Source organism: Ursus americanus, chromosome 20, assembly GCF_024610735.1.
Source record: "Ursus americanus isolate L20-20 chromosome 20, mUrsAme1.1.p, whole genome shotgun sequence".
NCBI classification, from domain to species: domain Eukaryota; kingdom Metazoa; phylum Chordata; class Mammalia; order Carnivora; family Ursidae; genus Ursus; species Ursus americanus.
Window position 1 is genome coordinate 12,250,943 of NC_142146.1, and position 16,955 is coordinate 12,267,897.

The 16,955-nt window shown below is 43.0% G+C and overlaps 1 protein-coding gene and 1 long non-coding RNA gene across 6 annotated transcripts in view; one reads left to right on the top strand and one right to left on the bottom strand.

Annotated features, from left to right (window-relative positions):
• Window positions 1-14,289, top strand: part of NKTR (natural killer cell triggering receptor) — a 54,650-nt gene extending 40,361 nt beyond the window's left edge. For 3 of the 4 annotated variants that reach the window (XM_087870123.1, XM_087870124.1, XM_087870125.1), the window contains 7 exons: window positions 1,874-1,961; window positions 2,392-2,537; window positions 3,810-6,695; window positions 8,464-8,559; window positions 9,288-9,344; window positions 9,885-9,983; window positions 11,477-14,289. In XM_087870123.1, coding sequence (XP_087726249.1) covers window positions 1,874-1,961; window positions 2,392-2,537; window positions 3,810-6,695; window positions 8,464-8,559; window positions 9,288-9,344; window positions 9,885-9,983; window positions 11,477-11,564 — 3,460 coding nt within the window. In that variant the 3' untranslated portion in view covers window positions 11,565-14,289. The remainder of the gene's footprint in view (window positions 1-1,873; window positions 1,962-2,391; window positions 2,538-3,809; window positions 6,696-8,463; window positions 8,560-9,287; window positions 9,345-9,884; window positions 9,984-11,476) is intronic. The other variant, XM_045798140.2, reaches the window with a different exon arrangement.
• LOC148108369 (uncharacterized) overlaps window positions 1-16,955 on the bottom strand; it is a 36,261-nt gene that overhangs the window by 16,588 nt on the left and 2,718 nt on the right. For both annotated transcript variants that reach the window (XR_015727836.1, XR_015727837.1), the window contains exons 2-3: window positions 14,627-14,728; window positions 9,242-9,369 (exon numbers count right to left, since the gene is read on the bottom strand). This is a non-coding gene — a long non-coding RNA (uncharacterized LOC148108369). The remainder of the gene's footprint in view (window positions 1-9,241; window positions 9,370-14,626; window positions 14,729-16,955) is intronic.

Sequence of the window (16,955 nt, forward strand, 5' to 3'; positions counted from 1 at the left end):
GATTGGGAGACTTAATGTTGTTAAGATGTCAGTACTCTTCAAAGCAAGCTTTGGGTTCAGTGCAGTCCCTATCAAATTTCAGCAGCCTTTTTGCAGGAATGGAAAAGTCAATATCAAATCATGTGGAATTTTAGGGGGCCCCTGAATAGCCAAAACAGTCTTTGAAAAAGAAGGACAAAGTTGGAGCACTCATACCTTCTGATTTCAAAACTTAACACAAAGCTACAGTCATCAAAATAGTGTGGTACTGGCATTAAGATAGATATATAGACCAATGGGGTAGAATTGAGAGTCCAGAAATAAACCTGTACCGGTATGTATGGCCAGTTGATTTTAGAAAAGGATGCAAAATCCATTCAATAGAGAAAGAAGTCTGTCTCTTCAACAAATGGTGCTGGGAGAACTGGATTTCCACATGCGACAGAGTAATGTTGGACCCCTACCTCACATGATATATAGAAATTAAAATGGGTCCATGACCTAAATACAAGAACTAAAACTGTAAAACTCTTAGAAAACATAGGAGTAAATTTTTATGACCTTGGGTTTGGCAGTGAATTCTTACATTTGACACCAAAAGCATGGATAACAATAATAAAAAGCTCAATTTAAAAATAGGCATAACATTTGAATAGATGTTTCATACAAATGGCCAGTAAGCACAGGAAAAGATGCTTAACATAATTAGTCATTAGGGAAATACAAATCAAACCCACAGTGAGATAATACTCACCTGCCAGGATGGCTATAGTTTAAAACAAAACCCCAAAAAACTAGTGTCAGCAAGGATATGGAGAAATTCCAATCCTTATACATTGGTGGCAGGAGTCTAAGATGATTCAGACGTTGTGGAAAATAGTTTGGTTTTTCCTCAAAAAGTCAAATATAGATTTACCATATAACCAAGCAATTCCATGGCTAGGTATATATTCAAAAGAATTGAAAATAGAAAATCAAACAGATACTTGTATGTCAGTGCTCATTGCAACATATTCACAGTAGCAAAAAGGAAGAGACAGATCCCAAGTTACCAACAGATGGTTGGATAAACAAAATGTGATGTGTACATGCAATGGATGTTATTTGGCCATAAATTAGAGGTTACCAGAGGCTGAGGGAGTTCAGGGGGATGGGGGGGAGAGTATAATGAAACAAGTTTTAGAAAGATAGTAGTGATGGTTATACAACAGCAAATAATTAATACACTGAACTGTACACTTTTAATGGCCAATTTTACGTTACATACATTTGACTCAATTATGTTAATGCTTATTAACATAATGTCTGACACATCGTAAGTACTCAATAAGAGCTAGCCATCATGTTAGTAATAGATAAATTTGAGGTATCAAGACTTCTCATGCATGGAGGACGACAGCTGCCACAAAGTCTATGCTCTTAGAATTACCATAAGGCAGCAGATTCAGAGCATTGAAGAAGGGGCAGCTTATTGTAGAGTGGGGGAGACAAATGAGTTATTAAAAAATGTAAGATAAAATAAAATATAGTTTTAAAAACAAAATTTAAGCATCAGAGTCAGAAATATCTTAGGATTCTCTTAAAACATCACTGTTTTGACAAGAGACAGGTAAAAACGGGTTTTGTTTAAAAGTAGTACTATATTTATAAAGATGCATAGTATCATACATACATTTCTACTCAATTGGGTTTTTGGGTGTTTTTTTTTTTTTTAAGGTTTGGCATTTAAAGAGTTTGCCTAGAAAATGAGGTTACATGGAGTGCCTCATTCTACAAAAGTGTTAGGTCTAAATGAAATGATTTTTTTGTATTATAGGAGCATAAATTCTGCATTTAAATATTGAGAACACTGCCTAGCATTTGCTTATTTTTAATTTCCAATCTTCTTTTCCAGGAAGATTCCTGATGTTACACCCATTGTAAGTGATCAGAAACCATCTGTATCAAAATCTGGACGGAGGATTAAAGGAAGGGGCACAATTGTATGTGTGTTAAGACTTTTCTTATTTTCAAATTACTTATCTAAGCAGTATAGGCGAAATCCTAGCTTTAATTTTAGGTACAGTCTAAGATCTGTTAAGGAGCTAGTTGTATTTTCCATAGGTACTGCTATTAGATAAAAATTTCTTGCTGCATTTTAAGTATGAAGTGATATGTGAAACAGTGAGTGAGTATGTTGAAAAATCTTAGTATGTTGACTAATCTAGGCTTTGAATGTAACCATTAGGACTTCCAAGAAAAAAAAATCCTGTTTAGTTTCTTATGTTTGAGATAACTTCATACCATCCTTTTGCACTTTAATCGTTCTTGCTTTTGAATGGCATCTGAGATTGAGTCTTCTACCTGTGTCCTACTGCAGACTGTAATTGAGCAGTGTTTTAAAAACGGTTACTCCTATCTTTGTTTTTGAAGCGCTATCACACTCCTCCAAGATCAAGATCATGTTCTGAATCAGACGATGATGATAGTAGTGAAACTCCTCCTCACTGGAAAGAGGAAATGCAGAGATTAAGAGCATACAGACCACCTAGTGGAGAAAAATGGAGTAAAGGAGACAAGTAAGAGCTTTGAGTTTGAGCACAATCCTGTGTTGACTATATTTTAAGTGTTAAGAGGCTAGAGACTTCTGGACTTTTCATTAAAGACTTAACATTTAAAGTTAGACCGTAACCAAAGAGAATACATTTGGGAATACGTGGCAGAAAGAGAGCTATTAAGTAGAAGGGCTGATGGGCTTCAGGGTGCTTTTAAATCAGAATTCTGTCTTCCCTCACAAAACCATAAAACTACTGAATCTTTCAAAGATATCGTGTACAATTTTAGAAATAATCAGGATTTAAAAATCATATAGCAGATTCTTTCCTAGCCAGGTCTCTTAGTCACTGATGAATGAATTGGTAGGTAGGAAAATCTGTGCCTGGCATGTGCATTAACTTCTGACCCCATGGACTGTTGCTTCTTCAGAAGTGCACCCATCGCTTACCCTCAGTAACACCCCATAGTGGAATAGCTATTGTAGAAATGGGGCTGGCTCTGGAACAGCTAGTGAAAAATACACCAGTGGACCCTCTATAGTTGTTCATGGTAGCAGTCTCTTCTCCTCTGTGGGTGTCCAGTAGAATGGTTAGAAGTGGGAAGAGGGAATGCGTCTGCTGTGTAAGAGTGATTTAGACACAGTGGTATAGATAACTCTCAATTTTGAGCCCTGACATTACGCATTACCACTAAGATTGTAAAGCCTGCATCTATTTTCATATGCTTTTTCCTCAGTTTCTGTAGTAAGTAATTTAAAATCTTAAGAGAAAGTCTTGATTACCTCTGTGAAGCTGAAATAAAAAATAGCCATGCAAGCTTCTTAAGAGGCTTCCTCTTTAAAGTTCAGGCCGCTGTCCTGTATCTAGGAATCAACAGAATTGTTTGGAAACTTGATTTGATCTCCCTCAGAAATTGTTCCCGGAGGCAGAGGGTCATGAACATCCTAGCCAGGGAACTCAGTATGTCAGCAGTGGTCTCGTGATGAATTGTTTTGGTTTGGTTCAAAACCGTTTTTCTGTCAAATTTGAAATCTTTTGCTTAGTTAAAAAATCCTTTTATAAGTGAATCTGTTAGTAGTTGTCAGTGTGTATCTCTGAAGTTATGAGGTCAAGATGGGGCCTATCAGCCTTTGATATATCCTTCCTATGTGTGCTTCAAGTGTTGATGGAGTCAGTACTTTGTTCTTAACTAGGCTTTTGTCAATACATTTGTATTGACAACAAATGTGTTTTAAACTTAGAGCATAGAAAACATGCTTGTAAATAACGGCATGCGTATTGTGTCCTTTTTAATAGATTAAGTGACCCCTGTTCAAGCCGATGGGATGAGAGAAGCCTGTCCCAGAGATCCAGATCGTGGTCCTATAATGGATATTATTCAGACCTTAGTGCAGCAAGACACTCCGATGGTCACCATAAAAAACGCAGGAAAGAGAAAAAGGTTAAACATAAAAAGAAAGCTAAAAAGCAGAAACATTGCAGAAGACACAAGCAGACTAAGAAGAGAAGGATTATTGTACCATCAGACAGAGAATCCTCAAAATCTTCCACCCGACGAATGAAATCCTCTTGTGACAGAGAAAGGAGATCTCGTTCTTCCTCGTTATCATCTCATCACTCATCAAAGAGGGACTGGTCTAAATCTGATAAGGATGACCAGAGCTCTTCAACCCATTCCAGTAGAGACTCCTATAGATCTAAATCTCACTCGCAGTCTTACTCTAGAGGAAGCTCAAGATCAAGGACTCCATCAAAATCCTCATCACATTCTCGGAGTAGATCAAAGTCCAGATCTACTTCCAAGTCAGGGCACCAAAGGACAGCATCAAAATCACCAAGACGAACAACGTCTCAGTTAAGCGAAAATAAACCAGTTAAGACGGAACCTTTAAGAGCAACAGTGCCACAAAATGAAAATGTCGTAGTACAACCAGTGGTGGCGGAAAATATTCCTGTAATACCATTGAGTGACAGTCCCCCTCCTTCAAGGTGGAAGCCCGGACAGAAGCCCTGGAAGCCCTCCTATGAGCGAATTCAGGAAATGAAAGCTAAAACAACCCATTTGCTGCCCCTCCAAAGCACTTACAGCTTAGCAAATATCAAAGAGACTGGAAGTTCATCATCCTACCATAAAAGAGAAAAAAATTCAGAAAGTGATCGGAGTGCTTATTCAAAATACAGTGATAGAAGTTCAGAAAGCTCACCAAGGTCAAGGAGCAGATCTTCTAGGAGTAGATCTTACTCCAGATCATACACAAGGTCACGAAGTATAGCTAGTTCACATTCAAGGTCTAGGTCTGCCTCATCCAGATCTCATTCACGAAATAAATACAGTGATCATTCACAATGTAGTAGATCATCGTCATACTCTTCTGTTAGCAGTGATGATGGAAGACGAGCCAAGAGAAAATTTAGATCCAGTGGGAAAAAAAACAGCACTTCAAATAGGAGGCATAGCAGCAGCTCTGAGAAGAGATTTCGCAATAAATATGTGAAAAGCAGAGAGAAGTCTTCGAGTCAGAGAAAGTATAGTGAAAGCAGGTCATCTTTAGATGATTCTTCAGACAGTGAACAGTCAAGTGTTCAGGTTACACAGTCAGCACAGGAAAAAGAGAAGCAAGTCCAAGTGGAAATGAACAACAAGCAAGAGAAAAACAGAGATGAAGAGAAATCCAAGCCTGGACAGGAATGCCCTCGTTCAAAGAAAAGGGCCTTGAAAGAGAAGCTTTCTGATCACCTTAGAAATGGCAGTAAGCCCAAAAGGAAGAATTATGCTGGGAGTAGATGGGACTCGGAGTCAAACTCTGAACGAGATGTAACTAAAAACAGTAAAAATATTTCCCGGCCATCTTCTGATAAGGAGGAAGGTGAGGCTACATCAGATTCTGAGTCAGAGTTTGGTGAAATTCACAGCAAAGCCAAACCCCCAACAAAGTCTTCGGCAGGTAGTTCGCTGCCTGATGGTAATGGTGCTTGGAAATCAAGTAAGCGGCGGTCTTCAACCTCTGACTCTGAGGGGTCCTATTCCAATTCAGAAAACACTAGAAGAAAGGCACGGAAGCACAAACATGGGTCAAAGGAAAATCTTAAAAGGGAACAGACCAAAAAAGCGAAGGAGAAATTGAAAGGGAAAAAAGACAAAAAGCACAAAGCTCCAAAACGAAAACAGGCATTTCACTGGCAGCCTCCGCTAGAATTTGGTGAGGAGGAGGAGGAGGAGATTAGTGAAAAACAAGTTACTCAGGAGGCAAAAGAGAAAAAACCAGTTTCTGAAAATAGTGAAACCATGAAAGAAAATACTCCACACACTGAGAAGTCCTGCGAAGAGGGCAGCCTTTCAGGTAAATGTAATCCAGTCATGACTTCATCAGATGCTGATCAGCCTACTAAAGAGGATAGTAAACTCAGCGCTTCTCCCACGGCTTTCAATCCTGAGGGACACGGAGCCGCTTCTCCCTCCAGCATTCAGCGTGTTGCGGAAGGTGTCCCAAGCGGCGTGGAGGATGTGCTGCAGACAGATGACAACATGGAGATTTGCACCCCTGATAGGAGTTCCCCGGCCAAGGAGGCATCCCCTCTAGGAAATTCAAAGCTTGCCACCCCAGACATAAGCAGCGTTCTGAAACAGGATATGCACACAGAGCATCCTGAGACCGAGGAGGTAAAACAGGAAAGCAGCGTGTCTGAAAGCAAAATGATGGGGGACGTGGGGAAATGGGACACCAGCCCTGCTAGCCTGGCCAGTGCTGTAGAAAGCACTGTGAAGAGAGAGGGGGCTGAGAAGAGCCAGATTGGTCTCCGGGATAACAAATGGAAGCCCCTGCAAGGGGTGGGGAACCTGGCGGCACCGATGGCTCCCACATCCAGCGCCATGGAGGTGAAGGCGTTGACTGCTGTCCCTGAGATGAAGCCACAAGGCTTGAGGATAGAAATTAAAAGCAAAAATAAAGTTCGGCCTGGGTCTCTCTTTGATGAAGTAAGAAAGACAGCACGCTTAAACCGGAGGCCAAGGAATCAGGAGAGTTCAAGTGATGAGCAGACACCTAGTCGAGATGGGGATAGCCAGTCCAGGAGTCCAAGCAGATCTCGAAGTAAATCGGAAACCAAATCAAGACACAGAACAAGGTCTGTCTCCTACAGTCACTCAAGAAGTCGATCTCGAAGTTCCACATCATCTTATCGGTGAGCAATGTAGTTAGCCCGCCCCCCCCCCCCCCCCCCCCGCCGCCGCCAAGGAGCGTCTGTTACTGTTTAACTTGGAAGAACATCAGAATTACAGACAAGATCACTATTTCCACATATCTGGAAAGGAATAAGGGGAAGTCTTGTGCTGTGTGACTAAGAGAGCCGATTGAGGACATAGGAAGTGGGGATTTTAGGCGAAGAAATTTGGATTCAGTGTCAAAAACTATTGCTTGTCAATTAAAGCTCTCTGGCAGTAGAAATGAATTGTCATGATAGGTGGCAAGTCTCTCTAATGGTGTGACGCTGCTCTTGCATCTCTTAGTGATGCTATAGAAGGAATCCTGAGTTTACAGAATTAGGTAGGCTTTAGAGATCATTAATCTAACGCTCCATTTTACACAAGTGGAAGGGGGAGCCAGAGAGCCAACGCTAACCTTCCCAAGACCTGCATCTAGTTGATCTTTATTCAAGGGTTAGCAGGGAGGGGAATGGTAAAAACCATCATCTTTAAATTTATTTATTTTGGTTCAAGTTGCATCTAACTTTTGTCGTCAGCATAGACTGGATTGTGCAGAAAATGAGGATTTTTACAAACTAAAAAAATTAGTGATGGTGATACGAAGTTAATAAGTAATTTGTGTTCCTTTTTTTTCCCCTTGTAAATATTTCATGGTTTTACTTCACTATCCCTCTTAATTGCTCATATTTCCTTAGTATATTGTGCTTGCTTTTCATCACTTGAGTTCTAAAATAAAAAATTGATGGGATTTTTCCCCCCCCTTTCTAGCTATTTATCTTCCCTTTCTCACCCGGATTTCTTTAAAAATAGGAACCAACACTTGCCATCTGTAATAACTGTCTCCCATTTACTTTTTAGTTGCTTGCAGTGTGTCTTCTGCGCCTTCCCTCCCCTGCTTCTTCCTAAAAGGGCTATTTTCGGGTACTTTGCATGAGTGCCAGAGCATGTTTTCAGTCCTTTTGGTCCTTCTGGAACCTGCTGCTAGCTCTCCCTGTCCCTCTCAGACCATTCCATGCTTGTGTTGCGGGCTCTTCTTCCTCCTCCTGCCCTGACTCCCAGCAGGCCCGAAGAGCTGGTGAACTGTACTGCTTTAGTTCCTTGTCTTAATACTAAATAATCTAAATGATTAGATATAGATAAATAATTTAAAATGTCATATAGGTTCAAAAAAATAGAGCTTTGACATACCTGATACATCCCTACCCAGTGCCACCCTACTTTCTCTCTTCTCTCCTAGAATTAAACATTATTGTAAACTTTTGTTGTAGTTTTGTTTTTCTTTAGTTTTGCTACAGATATTTCTATTTGTATACAGTATTTTTGCGTGTCTTCAAACAAAATCCATACAGATATACATACATAAAAGTTCTATGCATTTTTCACTCAACATTATGTTCTCTGTTGATGTGTGTAGCTGTACTTCATTCAGTTTTCCTACTCGAGAATATTTTACTGTATATCTGTGCTTCCCCCCCACACACACACACGCCATTCTGTCATTAATGGAGCTTTGGATTATTTCTTCTTCCAGTCTTACAAATAGGGCTCCAATGAATATACCTTTACCACCTTTTCTGGTTTATTTCAGTCTGTTCAGTTTAAACCCTCATTTGCTGTCACTGTCAAACCCACTGTGAAGAGTTTGTGGACGACCTTCCCTTTTGTTGTGTTCTCCCCTTCCTGTCCTACTAATAATTGAACAGCATGGTGAGTTAACATAATTATATTTTTTCACCTTAATTGTAGATCAAGAAGCTATTCTAGAAGTCGGAGCAGAGGATGGTACAGCAGAGGCCGCACCAGAAGCCGGAGCAGTTCCTACCGCAGTTACAAAAGTCATAGGTGAGTGTGGGAACCCCACCCTGCCATGTGGTCTGCATCCGTCTGCTTTCCAAGGCCTGCACAGGCAGAGCGGGGGAGCTGTTGATAAGAATACTGTCATTGCTCAGTACCAGACAGGCCTGTTGTCTCGTCTAGTCGTTTCTTTCTAGGAACTGTCACATTCTCACTGGCTATCCTCAATCTTATCAGACTGAGGAAAGAGAAGCAATAGAAATCTTTTAAGAAGGCCCTGCCCACTATCTCCCCACCCCCCACCTCCAGTATATCTACCTTGACCTCAGTTCACATCTGCAGTCACCTCTTGGCTTGGGTTAGGGATTGGGCTAGGATTTGGTAATGGGCCACAGGGTGGAGCATGTGGGGGGTGATCCCAGGGTTGTATTTCTCCCAGCTTCATGAAACCCTCTTTTGCCTCTCAGGTATTTTCCACTGCTGCAGCTTCACTTTACCCACAGTGTCTGACCTGTTCAGACTTCCCCCTCCCCACCCAGTTAGAACCTCCTCGGTGACTTTGGTGATGTGCACCTCATAGAAGAACAAAAAATCAGAATGAAATCCTTTAAAAAAAAGGATTTTAAAAATCCAACGTACTTTTGTTAAAGAAATGAAATAAATACAGCTACTGGATTTCATTGTGTTTTTTCCTTGATGGGCAAATAAATGTCTAGATTTTTGATATTACCTGTCCTGACCCACAAAATGATGGTTCCTCATGTGATTCCTATTAGGACATCCAGCAGGAGCAGATCCAGGAGCAGCTCGTACGACCCCCACAGTCGGTCCAGGTATGGACAGCAGGTGGGGAACCACCTGTGGGGGCAGAATTAAAAGGCCTTGTTTTATAAAACCCTTCATTCCCTTTTAAAAAGTGTTGTAGTCTATTGAAAAATTTAAATACATGTATTTGTCTCATGAAATCATCTCCTGTCTACGTGAGGTTTTTTTGACAGCTTTTATCTGTCATTTTATCAATACAATGTTGGCCCATTGTATTCTAGTGTCAAAGTGACAGTTGATGTCCAGTTGTAATGGCAGGTATTTATTGAATATAATTACCTAAGAAGATCCACCAGATTCAGTCAAACTAAGTCAGTGTTAACTTTGTGATATTTTTCAGTGCAGAAAAGAACATTTTTCTGTTCCATGTGGTCAGTCTCACTGGGGCACTCGTTCAGTGTCTCCAGTACCTGCCGTACAGATGTGTCCTCACACGGTTGTATTGTGCCTGTGTTCTCAGAGAACACTGATGAGGTAGATCAGAAAAAGAAATGGAAGCATGTGAGTATTTGAGTGGGGAAATTAAGTGTCTGTTGTTGCCGTTGAAGCAGGTCCTACACTTACGATAGCTACTCCAGCCGGAGCCGGAGCCGGAGCCAGAGGAGTGACAGTTACCACCGAGGCAGAAGCTACAACAGGCGATCCAGGTGGGTCTCCTCCTCTCGCTGACTGCAAGGTATTGGGGGCACTTGGGTGGGGGAGGTGACAGACGGGCTCCAGGAAGAGAAAGCATAATCCTCTGAGGTGAGAGATAACTCCTTTCTCTTGAATTTCAGCAACCTACAGGCATCTACCAAAAGTGGCTTTTGTATTAAGGGTTGCTGGGTCAAGTGTGTTGGTTATTGTTAATGTTTGAATCTAAAATGGATTTTGTAATATTTACATACCCTCGGACAAACAGTTTTTTTGGAAGAAGTAAAGAGAGAAGGCCATCGAGACCATGTCCCACTCCTTTAAATAGGGCTAGTTGCTAAAAATAGCAAAACCAATTTATTTTTTAAATTAAAAAAAAAAGTATACTAAAATGTCATCATTTGCTTCAGTAGCAGGGTTGAGGTTTATATCATCAATATTTAGTAAAAATATATTTTTATGTATTACAGATATTTATAGATACTATATTTTATATAACCTGTTTGGGCTGGTACTGCCAGTCTTTATGGCAACTTTTTGTAATGTCCCTTTCCTGGTTGCTTTTGGTCTTACCCTTCCCCCATCCATTGCAACTACAGTCAGTGATCCTTGTCTAAAATCAGTGTGATCTAGACACCCCCCTTGTTTGAAACTTGAAGAGCTCCGTACTGCCCAAAAGGGCAGGTCCAGGTTCTTTAGCATCGCATGTAAGGCCTCTCCGCCTACCAGCTCCAGCTGGGGCTTTTCTGTCTTGCCTCCTTTAATGTGCTAGAACCTGTCCTTCTGCCTGGAGATACACACGCCTCTTGAGATGGCCAGTTCCCACCTACCTACCCTATAGGTCTCAGCTGCAGCCCACCGCCCCAGGGGGCCATCCTGACTGATAACCCTGAGTTATGCCACCCCCGCCTCCCCGCGGTATGCCCTCTTTGTCTTGTCCACTATTCTGTGCAGTCCTTGAGCCCCAGGAAACTATATCTGGTCTACTGTGTATGTCCCTATCAACTAGCAAAGTGACTGGCTCCCTGAATATTTTTCAAAATAAGTGAATGGTGACCATTGCCAGGTCCTCTTGACACAGTATCCCAGTGGTCCTGTCCATGCCTGCCCCACCTTCACCCCTCACGGGGTCCCCATTTTGGTTTCCATATTTTTAATGAAACTCTTCATGTACCTTTTTTTATCCCTTGCTTCTTTGGTCTAATTAAATATTGATGTTCATTTTGGGTAACATGGAAAATTATTCTGCTCATTTGCATGAGTGGATTTCAAGTAATTTCCCAAGATGCGATGTTTCTTTATCTTAACCTTGATATTACTGCCATCTGTCATTTAAAACATCTTTGAAAAGTCTACACTGTTGCCACCGTCAGGACCCGACTCACCCACCCACTGTGCTATGCCATATCAGTATTGCTTTCAAGCCGCTCTTACCAAAAAAGAAGCTTCGGGAGGAATTCAAAGGGTCGAAGTTAAAAGGTGTCTGTGTATTTCTTTTGTCATACAGGAGTTGTAGATCTTATGGCTCTGACAGTGAAAGTGACCGAAGTTATTCTCATCACCGGAGCCCCAGTGAAAGCAGCACATATAGTTGAAAATGTCCCCTTTTTTGATACAAATTATATCTCATTTGTAAATATCTGGTAACTTAAAAGTTTAAGAAAATTAATGGCAGTCTGTTGTTCTATTTCAGTATTAGAGATAAGTTTCAAAAAGAGGCACTTCTTAATTGTTATTGTCCATTTACATGTGCCCAGAATTTAAAATACAGATATGTCTCCTAAAAATATTTTTATGCCACATTTTACAGTAGCCAACTATGGAAATGAATTTCATTTTCTTGAATCAAGAAATCATGAAATTTAAGTATAATTTGCAATATTATTTTAGACAGATTGTTTCTTTCCATCTCATGTATTCCTTAGAATACAGATTCTTTTTGCCCGTTTTTCAGGTTTTAGCATATATGTTGCCAAGCACAGAACTGTGAAGAACTGTTAAAAGGTGGCCAAATATTTATATACCAGTTACACCATCTTAATACATATGTGCTCTTAAAAACAAACCACCCAGAATTGATACTGATGGTAGCCAGCAGTGTAAGGCAGTGGCTCTGCGGTTCTTAATTCATTCCTTCCTTCTTGGTTGTCTCAGAGGATCAGGAAAGTGGTCATCGTACAACCCACCATCTGTATTAGTCCAGGCTGGCGGGTGAGGTTAAGAAGAATAAATCAGCCTTAACTATCAATACCTGCACTGTCTCTAAGGCCCTGATGTTTTATGTGCTTTTTAATAAATACTACCAGAAGTTTAGATCGTAAAAGACAATTCTATTCCCGTTCATGTTTTGGTGCTCGGTACCTTTGGTGCCTCTTCAACTATACTTTACATTAGAATCTCAGAAGTGATTTTTTTTTTTTAATTTGCTGGCACCAGGCATGTTTCCTTCTGAGCTATATTCACATTAAATATTTGGAGGGTTTCTCTCAAGCTCAGCTGTGGCCTGGGGTCCCCTGGAGCAGGCAGGATTGGCACAGAGGGTCGTGTGGCCCCTTGGGGCTGCTGCCAGTAATGGGCACACGGGCCTCTGGAAGAGCAGATTGAAGAGCAGACTTCAAAGTACCACCAGAACCTCACTGCCACCATCCTGGAGACATTGTGGAGGGCTTTTAAGTCTTTCAAGTAGGAGAGATCTACCACAACAGCAGCTGAACTGTTCTAAGCACCAGCATGTTTTTCCTCTTTCTGCTGTGACCCCTTCTGACTCAGTGAAGCTTGCACGCCATGAGTAAGTCCAGGACACAGGGGAAGAGGGGTCTACAGGACTGCACAGATGACACCTTTTCAGTTTTGGGTGGTTCCTCCAAAAATGATTTGACCTGTAAAAATTGGTGGGTGTTTTTTTTTTTTTTAAATCTTTGAGTTTTTTCCCCCAAGTGTACTTAATCACCTTAGTGCCAGTTTAAGCCAGTTATGCAGAAGAAATTCATATTGGATGTTTGATGTGGAACTCCGCACCACCCTACCCAGGCCTTGCTTGGGGTACTTGGGAAGTGGGAAAGAGCCCTCAATTGGAGGGATCTGACAAACCTTGATGGGTGGAGGGGTGACCTTGGATATATTAAAACCATCACCCATAAAATGTTCATAAATAGGGTTAAAATGGTCAGCTGTTTGCCAGGTTGATAGATGAGAGTACATTAGAAAAACAGGACTCAAGTCAAACAGACATACTTCATAGTGAATATAGAATAATGCGTGATTCGTGTGAAGGGTTTTCAAAAGTTGCCTGTAATACTCCGTGAAAAAAAAAAAACTGCATTCAGAACTCACAGAAACTGCCGGGTCTAATTAGGTTAAGAAAAGTTACCCTTGGACAATGTATTCGTTTTCTATTGCTATGTAACAAATTACCCCACACTTAGCAGCTTAAAACAACACCCATTTCTGAGCTCAGTTCTGTAGCTTGTGAGTCTGGCGTAGTATGGCTGGATTCTCTGCTCAGGGTCTCACAGGCTGAAATCAGGAGTCAGCAGGGCAGCATTCCTTTATGGAGGCTCTGGGGAAGAATCTATTTCCAAGTTCATTTGGTTCCTTGCTGGTTGTCAGCTGGTGGCTTCTCCCTCAGCTCCTGAAGGCTGCTCGCATTCCTTCTTACACGTTCCTCTCCATCTTCAGACCCTCAGTGGCCCATTATGCTTCCCATCCCCCTGCCTTCCTCCTCCATTTTTAAGGTTCGTATGATTAGATGAAGCCCACTGATCAAGTCTCCCTCTTTTCAGGTCGGCTCTGCCATAGATCATAGCGTAATCGCAGGAGTGACTACATAGGTGCAGGGTCCTGGGGTGGGGGCACGAAGTGGGGGCTGCAGGTGGGGCAGGATGTTCTAGAACCCTGCCTACTCCAGACAATAACTGCCCACTGCGGGGGAGTTCATCCCAAAAAGGTGGGCCCTGGAAGCCTCGATTGTTTCCTCCATGGAAAAGAACAGCCCTCAGCCGCAGCATTCAATTGTGTGTTTACTGAATGAATTACAGAAATAGCTTTGCCTAGAGGGGATTGTTCTGTATTTTAAGTTATTTTTTAATAAAATTTAATTATGTTGTGTATTGTGCTTCTTAATAGAAAATGTATTATTGGACTGTTTTTGTAACATCTTGTTTACTGCAAATGAAACATGATATAGCTGGTATTGTTCAAAAACTGTAGAAAATACTTTTGTACATATTGGCAATGTCTAATTTGTATACACTTCATTTAAATGTTCCTAAAACTTGAAAGGGGGACCTTGTAGAAATTAAAATATATACTTAGTCTAAATCTGTGCCTGTTCCATCTTTCTTTACTCGTCCAGACTTCAGATCTTTCTGAAGTGGAAAAGGAAATGTTGAGTCTCTTTGCTGACCCAGCCAGTAGGGAGACTTCATCTCTGCAGCTCACTTTCATCCTGTCGCTGAGTGTTAGTGGTGGGGCATGAGGTGGAGCTGGAGAGAACCTCAGGCAGAGATGGAGATGTTCGCCTGCCCACAGAAGCATTGATGGTACTTGGTCTCTCTTCCCCTGCAAACTCCACATTTCCTCCAGGCATTGTGGTCATTCAGCTGAGGTGACCGGCATGCGCATGTCTTTGCTGAGGAAGGAACAGGTCCCATCTTACCTGGGAGCTGCTGCCTCGGGACGGCGCACGTGCCTGCTGCACCACCGACAGCCTCCACACTTGCTCCCTGACAGCGGTTCACTGGGCACTGAGCACTTGCTCCTAGAGAAAACATTCATGGTGATATTTTTAGTGTCCACGTGAGAATTTGCAGGGCAAGTACAATTAACTTTTTTCTCCTCAGAACTCAGAGGAATTTGTATTTTCTTAGTGAATACAACACAACCTCTCACAGACTTCCAGAGATTCAGTTTTCAGAATCGAGTTAACAGTAGCCCCCCAAGTCAGAATCCCTGACGATAGTCAAATCTAGACGCACTAAAATACAAAGAAAATATCAGTCTTTTTGCTGTAGGGAAATTCCCAAGTGAGGTTCCTTTTTAGTGAGCTCCAGCATTTTGTTCATGTTCTGATAGTGACCACTCTGATCAGCTGGCCAGTACTGGAGGGAAATGTGTCAAGGATTTTGGTCTTGGCTGTTCTGAATTAGCTGGGCATTAAATAAAAGAGGTAAGAGAATTCAAGAAAAATGCCCCTATCACCAGTGACCATGAACACTGGCTTGGCATCACTGTTGGGAAGGGAGAGGAAGCTGTAGTCAGCGTAGAAAGAAACTTGCCATGCTAGTGATGCAAATTAGCTGGCCAGGTGAGGCCTGGAAGCCGCGCCTCATGCTGGAGCCTGGTCTCAAGAGGGCTGGTTTCTAGAGTCCCATGAGGGACTTGGGATAGAATGAGCTGGGACGCAAGCTGAGAGGAATCCTGCTGGGCGGGAAGAAGTCCTTGGATGCTGTAGAGGTGGCAGGCAGCCTCAGGAGTTGGAGAGATCAGGGGGTAGGCATGGGGTACCCTGGAAGAACAGGGTACCTGCTTGTCTCGGGGCAGACCCTGGGCAGCTCCAGTCAGTGACCAATGTGTGTGGGAGGCAGGGGGAGCGCACTGCCACGACACAAAGGGGCAGGAGGCTTTAATGGTCCATGTAAAGGTTTTGGTCGAGGGTAGAGGCAGTGCTTCCTTGCCCCTTGCCCCTCTCCTCCCTGTGAATCAGAAGGCCACGGTGGGGCTGTGCCAAGTTTGAGGCCAGGTACTTCTGCCTCTTGGAGACCCTCGGCCCACCATTCACAGCTCCACAGGCTAGCCTGAGGACTGTTGGGTCTCCTCAACCGGTTTAGAGCCCCAAGAAATCGGTCAAAAAGGAGTGACCCGGAGCTGCAGGAGAGACACCTGCGTTCTGCATCTGGAGACCTGGCCCTGAGCCTCTGACTGCTCATGTGTACTGAGAGGACTTGGACTGCCCGTTGCTTGGCTCACAAGCCCTGAAAGAGGGTGTGCACAGCTGGCGTAACTGGACATGGAAATCGGTGGTGCCCATCCCTTCCCAGGCCTGCCTGGAGAGGAGTCGGCCACCCAGAGGCCCTATAGGGGATGGAGGCATGGGCTGGCACTTTCCAGCCCCAGGTTACCCGGGTCCTCCTGCAACCAGCATCTCTACCAGCAGGCCAGGTTCCCAGAGACAGGCTGAGAAGGACCCCACTGATCTCAATGCCTCTGGTCTAATTTGATTTTATTTTGAATGAAGGACCTCTATGAGCAACTCTTCTCTGGTACCAGTCCTGAAGGGATTTGAGCCAGAGCCACACTGCCTGGGTTCCAGTTATACTCTGTTAATTCCTAGTTGGGTAACTAGATAAACTGCTTGAGCTTTATAATTCAGCTCCTCATTGGAAAATCTGGGATACCAAGGCCTCCCTCTTAGAAGTAGTGAGAATTAAATGCTTAGCATACATCAAAGGTCCAGGGACGTCGGCCCCTGGGATTGCCTCTGGGAGGAGGGTAGGAACCGATGAGTTTCATGTGGATGGCCAGGCTCAATCACTAATGAGAAGCCCAGGGTCCCTTGAATCAAAAGGGTGCGAGAGGATCCTGGAAGCTTCTGGTGAGGCCTTGAATGCCAGGGCCATGACGTTTACGCAGCAGGAGGGAACTGGGCAACCTGCTGGTTTGAATTAGGCCCCCACCCCCCAGCAGCTGTAGCCTATTAGTGTGGTGCTCAGTGGTGGCAGAACACAAGAGCAACACCCCAGCTCCACACCCAGAGCTCTATGCTCCCCGATCCTGCGGGGCCTTGGGTCAGCTCCTAGTGGGTAGCTTGAACCCTACCATCCCACTGACTTCATGCTGTTGTCCCCTTCTGTTCTGTGGCACTGTGCCCTCTGCTGTCCTCCTGTCTCAGCTACAGCAGCTACAAAACCTCCTGCCCACCTAGGGAGGCTGAGGCCTGCCCTCGCACGTACACGCACACGCACACCCCTAGCTGTGTGTTCTTTCCA